The sequence below is a fragment of the Grammomys surdaster genome, unplaced genomic scaffold (genome assembly GCF_004785775.1).
Source record: "Grammomys surdaster isolate TR1022 unplaced genomic scaffold, NIH_TR_1.0 126612, whole genome shotgun sequence".
In the NCBI taxonomy this organism is placed as follows: Eukaryota; Metazoa; Chordata; class Mammalia; order Rodentia; family Muridae; genus Grammomys; species Grammomys surdaster.
The window spans coordinates 1,450,959-1,464,237 of NW_021621401.1; the positions used below are offsets into that span (position 1 = coordinate 1,450,959).

Consider the following 13,279-nt stretch of genomic DNA (forward strand, 5'->3'; position numbering starts at 1 on the left):
TTTTTTTTTTTTTTCCAAGACAAGATTTCTCTCTGTGTAGTCCTCACTATCCTGGAGCTCCCTCTGTAGACCAGGCTGGCCTTGAACTCAAGAGATCCACCTGCCTCTGCTTCTCGAGTGCCTGGCTTACCCAGGGATTTTTTTTTTTTTTTAAACTGGCTTTTAGTCATCCAGGCTTTGTTCTTGGGTGCAGCCTTTGGCTCCTCTCATAGACACCCAAGGTTCTGGATTCTGCCTGTAGTTGTCTATATGTCTGCTACTTTTGATCCCTGTGTAGTGGCCAGGGATATATACATAATTTCTTTACATAGCTGTGAATCATCTTTATTTTGGTTAGCCTTAATTGTCAGTTTGACACAGCCTGAAGTCATCTGAGAAGCCTTAATTGAGATATTGCTTAGATCAGGTGGGCATGTATGTAAGGGATTGTCTTAATTACTGATATAAGAGGGCCCAGTCTACTATGGGCAGCATCATTCCTCAGGCAGGCCATCCTGGGCTGTGTTAAAAATCTAAGAGCTGGGCTGGAGAGATGGCTCAGTGGTTAAGAGCACTGACTGCTCTTCCAGAGGTCCTGAGTTCAAGTCCCAGCAACCACATGGTAGCTCACAACCATCTTTAATGGGATCGGATGCCCTCTTCTGGTGTGTCTGAAGAGAGCAATGGTGAATACATAAAATAAATAAATAAATCTTTAAAAAAAAATTTAAGAGCTGCTGGTGGCACACGCCTTTAATCCTAGAACGAGGGAGGCAGAGACAGGCTGATCTGTATGAGTTCAAGGCCAGCCTGGTCTACAGAGTGAGTTTGAGGACAGTCAGGGCTACACAGAGAAACCTGTCTTAAAAAAAAAACCCACACACACAAATCTAGCTAAGCATGAGCCAATGAGTAAGTCACAAACAACATTCATCCATAGTTTCTAGAAGAATTCCTGTCTGGACCTACTTCTCAATGGATTTCGACTTTGAAGTGTAAGCCAGATAAATCCCAGCTCCTAAATTGCTTTTGATCAGAGCATTTTATCAGCAATGGAAAGGAAACTAGGTTTCCCTAAAAGCAGTCTGGTTGCTGTAATCCTCACAAAAGCCCTCTGCCGGCAGCTTTACCCTGTCCTCAGAGGACAGCTAGTCTCCGTGTGCACTGGAGCCAGCTCATCTCACACATATGCATTATACAGCCTATTTATCCAGGCTTTTTGCACACTTGGAAAAAATTTGGGGGTGGGGGAGATGAGAGGGAAAGAAAATCACTAAAACAGTTTGTTTTTAAAAATGCCATAAAAGGGCTGGAGAGATGGCTCAGTGGTTAAGAGCACTGGCTTCTCTTCAGAGGACCTGAGTTCAATTTCCCAGCAACCACATGGTGGCTCACAACCATCTGTAATGGAATCTGATGCCCTCTTCTGGCATTCAGGTGTACACACAGATAGGACACTCATACATTAAATAAATCTTTTTTTTTTTTTTTAATGCCATACTATATAATAGAAAGACTCTGTCTCAAACAAAACAAAAAATACAAAAAAACCAAGCAAGGGCTGAGTGGTGGTGGCTCACACCTTAATCCCAGCACAATCCCAGCTCTTGGGAAGCAGAAGCAGGTGAGTCTCTGTTTCTGAGACAGTGTTTCTCTGGGTATCCCTGGTGGTCCTGGAACTCAGAGAGTGTCACCTGGCTCTGCCTCCTGAGCATGCACCACCATATCCAGTTTTGAAGACTTTTTAAAGGCATGAGTGCTATGGAAACTATTTGAAGTTTCTAAAATGTTTCAGAGACTGGCTAAAAACATTGTTGGTTAGTGTGTTAGCCCATGCTTTTTTTTTTTTTTTTTTTTTTTTTTTTTTTGTTTTTGGTTTTTCAAGACAGGGTTTCTCTGTGTAGTTCTGGCTGTCCTGGAACTCACTTGGTAGACCAGGCTGGCCTCGAACTCAGAAATCCGCCTGCCTCTGCCTCCCAAGTGCTGGGATTAAAGGCGTGCGCCACCACCGCCCGGCTAGCCCATGCTTTTAATCCCAGTATTTGGGAGGCAGAAACAGGGAGATCTCTGAGTTTGAAGGTATCCTAGTCTCCAGAGAGTTCCAGGCTACTTGGGACTACATAGTGAGATCTTTTCTCAAAACAATAAAGGAACTAGAATGGTTGCTCAGTGGTTAAAGACACTTATGCACACATTGAATTCATAGACATCCATGTGGGCAAAACTTACACACATAAATAAATATTGGAAAAATAAAACTGTCTCAAAGTGATCAGACAGCATGGTTAATCTCAATTGTCAACTTGATGAGATTTAGAACAACCTAGGAGATGGGTCTCTGGGCACATTTATGGAGGATTTATCTTAATTAGGGTAGCAGAGGTAGGAAGGCCTACCCACTGTGGGTGGCCCCATTCCCTAAGGTGGTGTTAACACCTGCCTCCTAGCGTAGTATGTTCTAGAGAACTCAGGGTTCTCTAGAGTCACAGAACTTATGGAATGTCTCTGTATATTAAGGGAATTTATTGTAATGACTTACATTCTGCAGTTCAACTAACCCAACAACGGGCAGCTGTGAATGCGAAGTCCAAGACTCTAGTAGTTGCTCAGTCCCACTAGCCTAGTTGTTTCAGCTGGCCTTCTGTATAAGCTGGAATCCTGAAGTGGGTTTCGACAGTTGTGCTGGCAAGCAAGTGCAAACAGGGGAAGAATCTTCCTTCTTCCAATGTCCTTATGTAGGCCTCCAGCAGAAGGTGTGGCCCAGATTAAAGGTGTGTACCACCGTGCCCGGATCTGGGACTTGCTTTGTCCCAGGCTGACCTTCAACCCAGAGTTCTGGTTGCCTCAATCTCCGGGGATTAAAGGCATGTACTACCTTGCCTGGGCCTAAACTTTTCATGGTTACTATGCCTCAAGATCTCCAGGTCAAGAGATCTGTCTTCCAGCCTCAAGATCTGGATCACAGGTGTACCCTACATTTCTGGATTGTAGCTATTCCAGATGTAGTCACACATAGCTGTAGCCATTTTGTTTCTTGTCTGCCAGTTATTTCATTTTGTTGTGGTAATCTGCCTGCCAGTCATTGACACAGAAAAATAACTTGACTCAGAGCAGAGCAGATTCATGCTGACCACATACCCTGTTACGTCCTGAGGTTTGTTAATCTTTTTTTTTTGGTTTTTCGAGACAGGGTCTCTCTGTGTAGCCCTGGCTGTCCTAGAACTCAGAAATCTGCCTGCCTCTGCCTCCCAAGTGCTGGGATTAAAGGCGTGCGCCACCACCGCCCGGCGAGGTTTGTTAATCTTAAGAAATTCCACAACTATAAGTTTCACTTAGGACTCATCAAATTAAAGGTCATTTTGAACCGTTATGTCCGTTGAGTCAGGGCCGACCACCAAGCAGCACTTTCTGCACCTGAAGATGAGCTCACTGTGGTTTTGGCCTTTACAAGCTGGCTCTGACCCTGGCAGTGGTTAGCGCATGCCTTTAATCCCAGCACTTGGGAGGCAGAGGCAGGTGGATTTCTGAGTTCGAGGCCAGCCTGGTCTACAGAGTGAGTTCCAGGACAGCCAGAGCTACATAGAGAAACCCTGTCTTGAAAAAACAAAAAAACAAAACAAAAAAACCCCAAACAACAAAAAAGCTGGCCCTGAGAAATGTCTAGGCCCACAGCTTTCAGCTGTTGCCCTGATTGATCAGTCTTTAGGTGTGTGTTCAATAAACCATCCCTGTCTGACAGATTGGTGTTCATATGGTTTGTGGGGTGACTCCTGAACCCCAACAGTTGGATCCTGGACTAATTTTTAAGAGGACACAAGTAAGCTGAGCACAAGCAGTGTTGCTCTCCACACTTAAGTCACTGAGGACACAGCATGACCAACTCCTTCAAGCTGCTGTGACTTCCTGGATTTGCTAGATGATAACCTGAGCTGAGATGAACAATCTCTCCTTTAGTTGTCATCAGAGGTTTATCCCAGCAATAAGAAAACACACAAACAGTGATCAAACCCCTTAACCCCCCATTGCCTGTGTCACTCAGCCTTTTTCTGGATATCCAAGAGATGGCCATTTGGCTCAACAGTTGTTCCTGAATGTCCTGTGGCCATGACTTCTGAAAAGCAGCTTTTCTGAAACTAACCAATTTTAGAAGGATATAAAATGCAGAAATGTTGACTCAATGTTTTTAAGAAGCAATAGCCCAAGATTCAACTCACAGGCCACATGAAGCTCATGAGGAAGGAAGACCAAGTGGGGGTGATTCGGTCCTTAGAAGGAGCAACAAAATACTCAAGGGAGCAAATATGGAGACAAAGTGAGGGACAGAAACTGAAGGTGGGGCCATCTGAAGGCCATTCCACCTGAGTATCCATCCCATGTGCAGTCACCAAAGGTAGATGCTGATGTGGAAGTCAGGAAGTGCATGCTGGTAAGAGCCTGATATAGATGTCTCCTCAGAGGTCTGCAAGAGTCTGACATATTCAGAGGCAGATGCTCACAACTAGCCATTGAACTGATCATGGGGTTCCCAATGGAGGGGTTAGAGTGAAGACCATTGGAGCTGAAAGGGTTTGTGGCCCCATGAGGAGAGCAACAATACCAACCAACTGCAGCTCCCAGGGTCTAAACCACCAGCCTGGGAGCACTTAGGGAGGGATCCATGGCTTCAGCTGTATATGTAAGGGTGGAGGGCCCTGTCAGGCATAGGTGGGAAAAGAGATCCTTGGTCTCATGAAGGCGGATGCCCCAGTGCGTGGGAATTTGAGGGTGGGGAGGTGGGAGTTGGGGGTAGGTAGGGGTACATCCACAGAGAAGCAGGGGGGGGGGTGGGGGGGGGGGGGGCTGGGGGGGGGGGGGGGTTTGGGGTAAGGGGACATGTGAAATGTAAATAAAACATCCAATTAAAAAAAAAGCAATAGCACATAAATAAAAGGGGGACTCTTGTTGAAGAAACTTCTGAAATTTTTCTTTGTACCCATGGATGATGCTGGCACCAGAGGTGTCTTGCACACTAGTTCATACTGTTTTCTTCAGTGTAGACAGGACCCACTTTTCATTTGCCTTTGGGCATTGTGATGGGTGATGATTATCAACCTGATAGGATTTAGAATCGCCACAGTAACAGATGTTTGGGCATGTGGTGAAGGATTTTCTAGGGTGTATTGAGGTGAGAAGTCTGACCTGAAATCTACCTTTCTCTTCTAATCTCAGTGTCTGCCTTGGCAGACTGAGCTATGAGAAATGTGGGTGACAGCATCCCACGGTCTAGGGTCCTGGACCGAGAAGAAGGGAGCAGATTGTGAGGGCTAGCATCCTTGCCTGCAGATGCGGCATGGCCGGTCACTTCTAGCTGCCAGCACCAGCTTTGTGCCCTTGTGCCCTTGAATCAGGAACACATCCTGATTACTCCCCATTGCCTGTGTCACTCAGAGTGTGATCATGTCCCTCAGCCTTTTTCTGGATAACCAAGAGATGGCCATGTGGCTCAACAGTGGTTCCTTCCTTAAGTTGCTTTGGCCAAGTATTTTATCACAAGGAAAGTAATTCATGCCTAATCCTTCATTCCATAGCAGTGAGTCCTGTAAGCTTCCTTTCTGTTATGAAAAGCCAACTCCTGCTTTTGTTTGAAACTTGGTATGAAAGCTGTATTGGATTTAATCCCATGACCCCTCCTTATATATGTATGACTCAAAGACTGGTCATGTCCCCTTAGCCTTTATTTTCTATAGAATCACAATATGTTTAAGTGTATCCTTGAGAGATGACACTACTCAGCCCTGTAATGGTCCCTGACTGTCCTGTGGCCAGTAACTTCTTGAGAAGGCACAGAGCTGGGAACAGAGAACTGTGCTTCAAGTCTGGCCATGTCTCCATTGTGCTGCCGATGCTCTGTGGGATGATATCTGGCTCAGGACCAGATCAGCCCGGTGCAGTGTCCATACCGGAAAAAAAAAAACATTGACATCCAAGGATGTCTCTGCAATTGTATTGGGAGCCAAAGGTCTCAGCACCTAGTCATAGCCAGTATCTTCCCTTCATGAAGTTATCTGTAACTTTGCTGCTCATTCTTGGCAGCCTGGAAGTCCTTGTTGCTGCCCAACCCTGCTGGCTTTCTTTTTCCCCCCTAGGGGAACTTAGTGTCTTATGTAAACATAGACAGGTCCCTGGGGGCTCTCTGGATAAGCACTGGAAAGAAGCTCAACCCCCCAGGTTAGCTGCAGTACCAGCTGGGACAGTTCCCCATCCAAAGGCCAAGGCCCGTCTGCATGCACAGCTGGACAGGGTCTGGGACTGTGGTTCCAGAAACCTGACTTCAGGAGTGGAAACCTGCATACTGACTCCTGCCTGCAGGCACCAACAGACACGAGTGGTCTACTTTGTGCATATCACCTTGATTTTTTTCATGTCCGTCATAGAAAAGAGTAATTAAAAATGAAAGAAAAGAGAAACTGGGAGGGAGAGGATGCATGGCTAAGCACTGGCTCGCCCCTTCCACGCCTGGTGCTCTGAAGGCAGCAGAGCTCCTCATCGTCCATCCTCAGTGGTGGGGGGCTGCAGGTGGGCAAAGCTCAGAAAGACCTGCTCCAGCGAGATCTGGCTCACAGAGTAGTCATCCACTCCATACTTCTCCTTGGCCTTCTCCAGGATACCAAATACCTTTTTGGAACAGAAAAGCTATTGGTAAGAGAGCCCAGGTCCCAGAGGGTGAGTCCATTGATACTAGGAGGCTGGACCTCACCCTACCATTGCCCACTGTTGTCCTAGAGCCCCTAGAGAAGTCACTCCCATGAGGGTAAACTGTGTCTCATCTCTGGGCCACTTTCCTTGCAAGCAAATATTTATTTTCTCCCACCTCAAATATTTTATATATAAAACCTCAAACCCAGCCAATATCAGGGTGAGCCGCAGAGGAAAATTAGAATATGATTCTAGCCTCAAAAGAACCTGGAGTCACCATAGAAGGGGGAGTCCTAGAAGTTCCTTCTTAGTCCCTGTTAGCACCCTGTGGGGTTCTGGGGCCTGCCCTCACCTTGGCCCAGCTGAGGTCACAGCCAGGCAGATGATAATGGACCATGTCTTGATGCTCATCTTCTAGGATGCTGCCTGCATAGAAGAGACCAGGTGGGTCAGGCAGGGGAGGACTGCCCGGGGTCCTTGAGGGGTGTGGGATAAATTCTGTGGGCAGCCAGCAGGCCCAGACAGGTCCAGCCCCACCCAACACCATCACATACCTGGGAAGGTCAGGTCCACAAATGCCTTGAACTCCTCTAGCACTTCCTGCTTCCCCTCACTCCGGACCTTGGCCTGCAGGGAGTAGCCACTGCCAAACTTGCTCTTGAGGTGCTGCGGGCTGCCCAGGCACTTGAACTGGCCCTGTACCATGATGGCCAGCCGGGTACATAAGGCTTCACACTCCTCCATACTGGGGAAAGGGTAGAGGCCTGAGACAGTGCCAGAGGAGGAGGCTGATGCCCACCTTGCATGTCAGTCTTGTGCAGACAGGAGGGGATCTGTGCCCAGACCAGGACATTCCAGATTGCCCACACTGAGAGTACCCACATGCAGAGCCTGGGAAATGTCCTAGCGGTGCTGGCTGTTGCCATATCTTCTGCTCACCTGATCACCCCAGCCACCCATTCTGCCTCTTCCACTGACCCACACAGATGCCCACACTCTCTACCTGTGGGAGGTGATGACAATGGCTTTGCCAGACTCTCGGGCCCGGGCTACAGTGTCCCAGAGTAGACGCCGGGCCACGGGGTCCATGCCGGTAGATGGCTCATCCAGGAAGATGACTGCAGGCTCTCCAATGAGGGCAATGCCAGTACTTAGCTTGCGTTTGTTACCACCACTGCGGGTTGATGGGTGACAGGTGGGAAGCAAGGTCAGTAATGAACATGAATACCCTCACTCCTAGCCAAATCCCACGCTCAAGGACTCTAACACACCCCATCTGAGAGAAAAGAGGTGAATAGTACTGGAAAGCCCACTGCATGGGGCTGGAGGCCCTAGAGAGAGCTGTGCCCAGGGGTCCTTGCCATGGCCAGTCAGCTTGTCTTAGTAGGAAGTGACAGGAAAGTCCTCTCGTATGGTAAGGTCTGCAACATACTATCACATCTAGGCTGGCTCTGGAGCCACTGTGATGAGGGGACCCTAAACTATTTTGAGAAGGCCAGGACTCCTCTCAGGAACAGAGGGTGAGTATGGGTCGCACCTGTAAGTCTTGACTAGTTTGTTAGCATGTGGCTCCAGGAGCAGACCCCGGAGAGTATTCTCCACACAAGCATCGATGAGACGCTCTGGGATACCTCGGAGCCGTGCATACATGACCAGCATCTCCCTGCCAGTCATGTGATCAAGCAGTGCATCAAACTGGGGGCAGTAGCCCATCCGCTGCCGTACCTAGATTAGAATATGGTATGGGAGAGAATGGGTTAGAGAGTTCTCTCAGAGGACCATAGCAGCCCCTGGCCATGGTGCCTGCCTATACAGGCACTACCTGTCCTTAGTCTACATCCCATGAGTCCGTCCAGGGGGTCTATAAAGAGTTAGTAATTAGGCCCTGGTGGTTGACCACAGCTGAAGCTCTCTAAGCAATACCCATGTAGGGACACAGGAAGGACTTGGCTGCCAAAGGGTGAGATGGGCCAGCAAGCGGTCTGGGAGCCTATGACAGGACACCTGAGAGGTTAACTAGAATAAGCATGGTTTCATTAGGCATGGCAGTGCATGTTTTTAATCCTAGCACTCTGGAGACAGGGGCAGATAGGGATCTATGCGAATTCAAGGCCAGCATGGTCTACAAATACAAAGTAAATTCCAAGACAGCCAGGGCTGATACATAGAGAAAACCTGTCTTAAAAAAAACAAACAACTAACCAAAACAAACCTAAACAAAAAACCCACCACTACCACCAGAATCAAAAACAATAACAAGACCAATAACAACAAACCAACAAAAAATTAAAATAGTTTCATTATTCTACAGGCAGTCACCATATAAAACTTTACAGCTGACATGTGATCGATCACACACTCCCTCCATCAGGGATTTAACAAACATCTAATGTGCTAGGGTCTTTATTCTCCTAGTAAGAGGTGCTCATTGCCTACAGCTCTGTAGTGGACATCACTCTCCAGAGGTGTCTCAGCAGGTATCCATGCACAGCAAGGCCAGGACACACCAGAGCAGGCCTCTCCTGGCTTTGGTGTGAGTTGTGTACCATTTGCCCCATACTGTCTGCTGGCTAGGGCAGGTATGCCTAGGTTCTAAAGATTCCAGAGATTCTCCTCCTTGAAGATCTAAAGTCAGCTTTTAATTGATTTGGGACAATTCTTAGCATTGGCTTGGCTCCCCACGACATCTCCTTTCCTTCTGGACCTCAGGTTAAGCGTGTTTAGCACCACCTCGCTCCCTTCCTGCATTTTCAGATCAGATGGGATCACTGCAAAATCACCTGTGCATACATTTCTAATGCTTCTTAAATTCTTTTTTCTTTTTCTTTTCTTTTTTTTTTTTTTTTTTTTTTTGGTTTGGTTTTTCGAGACAGGGTTTCTCTGTGTAGCCCTGGAAATTCTTTTTTCTTTGAGATGATTTCTCTCTGTACCTATGGCTGACTTGGAACTTGCTATGTTGACCACGCTGGCCTTGAACTCACCTGCTTCTGCCTCCTGGATGCAGGGGATTAAAGCTGTGCATCACCATGTCCAGAAATTTCTAATTCTTAAACATAGTAAGTTATTTTTATAATCTTAGCCAGACACTAAAAATCTTACATTTGAGCTTGTGGGCTGTAGAGCTAGCCCAGTGGTTCTAAGAGCCCTCATCGCCCTTGTAAGGGACTCAAAGGACTTGGTTTGGTACCCAGCACCAACATGGTGGTTCACAATCATCTGTATCTCCAATTCCAGGGAGCCCAACACCCTCTTCTGACCTCCATGGGGCCAGGCATGCACAGAATATACACACAGGCAAAACCACTCATATACATAAAATAAATCTAGAAAAAAAATCTGAGTTTGTTCATTGTTTGAGTGCTGTGCCTGCAAATTCTGGTGATGGTATTTGCTTGGTTGCTTGCTGTGTTCATAAACTTGGACATGGTATTCCAATTTCAGAGCTGAGTGTTGAGCCCTCCCCTCCAGAGGACTTCCTGGCATTCTGGCATGTGGGATGCCACAGTCCAGGGCTCCCTGGCACCAGCCCAGGGGAGGTGTCCACTGCTAGGCTTATACTCATTTCCTTTCCTTCCCCAATTCTGCCTGACACAGGAGCCTGCTCTACACTCTCAGGCATTAGTGAACACGTGGGCTGTGTCTGGTCCACCATGGTGGTTTTAGCCCAGTGTGTGAGAACCTGTGGATGGGCTATGGGTCTTCCTTTCCATCCTTTTATCTTTCTATGTCTTCAAATCCATATTTATTTATTCATTTTTGTCTATATTTAGATACAGAACAGTCTTGGATAGACAGAGACAGCTGAGTTATGCTTCTTTGGCTAGCATTTCTTTCCTTTCTGCCACACAGTTATCACATGTCACTGTCCTGTCTTGATGTCCACAAATATTGCTCTGCCTATGCTGACAAGTCCATTTTGCCTCCAGGGTAGCCCTTGTCTTGCCTGCTCTATACCAGTAGGGAATCCCTGTTGCACCCACCTTCCCGATATCAGTACTGATGCTGTAACCACCAACAAAGGCATCCCCTGAGGTGATCGTCTCCTCCCCAGTCAGCATTTTGAATGTTGTGGTTTTCCCAGCGCCATTGAAACCCAATAGGCCAAAGCACTCCCCTTTCTGGACTGCAAGGGAGATCCTGTCCACGGCGAGGAGTGGTGCTCGCTGGTCATACACCTGTAAATTGCCAGCCAGAGAACCCCAGGTGAGGAGGCGAGGCCTGAGGACAGTCCAGGCCCTCTGGCCTCTAGCCCCGACTAGCTTCTAGGGCACTAGGGCCAGCTGGGTGGCCAGTGGAGGGCAGAGCTTGCCTTACCTTGGAGAGCTCATTGATGATCAGTGGTGTGTCAAGCATGGAGTCCAAGCTAGGGACCAGGATTCGGTTCCTCTCATCAGCTACATCCTGGTCCTCAGGAAGTACTGATGTCCGGTTCTGCAATTCTGCCTGATTAGTTAAGATAAAGACTACACATGTGAATTCTAGCCCCATGGAAGTAGGACAGGAACCCACATTGACATGAGAAATTTGATGGGCCTTCTTACCCTCCCATCTCCCCGACACACTTTCACAAGAAGCAGGTGGCCTTAGGGGATGAGCTGAGCATCTAGGAAGCTAGGCAGTAGCTCATGAACTGTGTGGAACTTAAGGAGAAAATCATAATCACTGAGTGACGTGAAGAAAGGTTTTTAAATTTATATGTATGGTTGTTTTGCTTACATATATGTCTGTGTACCATGTACATGTCTCGTGTCTGTGGAGAAGAGGACATGAAACTGAAGTTACAGGGAATTTAAAAAAAATAGTTTTAAAGAATGTTCTTTATATGTGTGGGTTTTGTTTGCTTGCATGTGTATCCACGCATCGCATGAGCACACTGTCTGCAAAGGCCAAGAGAAGGCGCTGGATCCCTTGGAAAGGAAGTTACAGTTAGTCCTGAGCTGATACATGCGCTGATAACTGATGCTGGGTCCTCTGGAAGAGCAGCCAAGAGCTCATCACCACCAAGCTAACTCCCAGCCCTCTCTTCTTTTCTTTTTTCTTTTTCTTTATTATTTATTTATTTATACAGAGAAACTCTGTGTAGTTCTTACTGTCCTGGAACTCACTCTGTAGACCAGGCTGGCCTTGAACTCATAGAGATCCACCTACCTCTGCCTCTTAAGTGCTGGGACTACAGGTGTGTGCCACCACTGCTTGGCTTTTTTGTTTGTTTTTAAGATTAATTTATTTTATGTATCAGCACAGTGTTGCTCTCTTCAGACACACCAGAAGAGGACATCAGATCCCATTACAGATGGTTGCGAGTTACTATGTGGTTGCTGGGAATTGAACTCAGGACCTCTGGAAGAGCAGGCAGTGCTCTTAACCACTGAGCCATTTCTCCAGCCCTCGGCTTTCTTTTCTCTTTTTTTCTTTTTTCTTTTTTAGTTTTTCAAGACAGGGTTTCTCTGTGTAGTCCTGGCTGTCCTGGAACTCACTCTGTAGATCAGGCTGGCTTTGAATTCAGAAATCTGCCTGCCTCTGCCTCCCAAGTGCTGGGATTAAAGGCGTGCGCCACCACTGCCTGGCAATCGGCTTCCTTTTTAAAAATTTGATTGTGTGTGTGTCTGAATGTGAGTGACAAGCCCACAGAGGTGTGAGGTGTCAGGTACCCTTGCAGTTAGCATTATGGGTACTTGGCTGTTAGAAGTCTAAGGTGGGGGCAGATATTGAGCTGGGGTTCGCTGCAAGAGTAGTATGTATTCTTAGCTGCTAAGCCATTTTTCCAGCCTTTAGGACTTGGTTCTGCCTTTCAGCATGAGTTCCAGGGATCAAAGTCAAGTTGTCAGGCTTCTGTGGCAAGCACTTTACCCTTTGAAACATCTTGCCAGCTCATTATTTCATTTTCTTTAAAGAGATGTGTGTTGCTATGTTATCCAGGCTAGTCTCAAACTACTGAGCTCAAATAATCCCCCGCTTTGTCTTCCTGAGTAGCTGGGGCTATAGATATGTGTCACTGAATCTGTCTGGGATGACTGACATGTTTCTGAGGAGTCTGTTCAATCAGGTTAATCTGGATACCCAATATGATTCTAAAAGACTTTGTTCTTGTTTGTTTATGTGAGGGAGGGAATGAAGCCATGGAATGTATATGAAAAAATGAATGTGTGTGGTAGTGAGATAGCTCAGTGCGTGAAGACACCTGCTGCCAAACCTAACAGCCAGGTCCATTCCTGGGAGCCACACGGTGGAAGGACAGAGTCAATTCCCACAAACTGTCTTCTGACCTTCACACATGTACACATTAATTAATTAAAAATGGATATATGTGTGTATGTGGAGCAGATATCTGTCCAGCTGGGCACCTCAAATGACTGAGGAACTGCCTCTGCATATCACCTCAGGCTACCATAGCATCAGCATCTCAGGCCTTAAGGCAGACCTTGAAAATAACAAATGCTGTGACTCCCTCTGTGCTGTGACAATGTACTTGGATCTGGTGACTCCCCCTGTGCTGTGACAGTGCACTTGGGTCTGGTGACTCCCCCTGTGCTGTGACAGTGCACTTGGATCTGGTGACTCCCCCTGTGCTGTGACAGTGCACTTGGATCTGGTGACTCCCCCTGTGCTGTGACAGTGCACTTGG

General features: G+C 47.2%; 1 protein-coding gene across 2 annotated transcripts in view; it reads right to left on the bottom strand.

Annotated features, from left to right (window-relative positions):
• Positions 1-5,672: 5,672 nt before the first annotated feature.
• The window catches only part of Abca3 (ATP binding cassette subfamily A member 3), a 59,128-nt gene continuing 51,521 nt past the window's right edge, over positions 5,673-13,279 (bottom strand). Inside the window, exons 26-32 of one of the 2 annotated variants that reach the window (XM_028760800.1) lie at positions 10,969-11,097; positions 10,635-10,829; positions 8,192-8,379; positions 7,658-7,828; positions 7,209-7,399; positions 7,007-7,080; positions 5,673-6,633 (exon numbers count right to left, since the gene is read on the bottom strand). In XM_028760800.1, coding sequence (XP_028616633.1) covers positions 6,502-6,633; positions 7,007-7,080; positions 7,209-7,399; positions 7,658-7,828; positions 8,192-8,379; positions 10,635-10,829; positions 10,969-11,097 — 1,080 coding nt within the window. In that variant the 3' untranslated portion in view covers positions 5,673-6,501. The remainder of the gene's footprint in view (positions 6,634-7,006; positions 7,081-7,208; positions 7,400-7,657; positions 7,829-8,191; positions 8,380-10,634; positions 10,830-10,968; positions 11,098-13,279) is intronic. The other variant, XM_028760799.1, reaches the window with a different exon arrangement.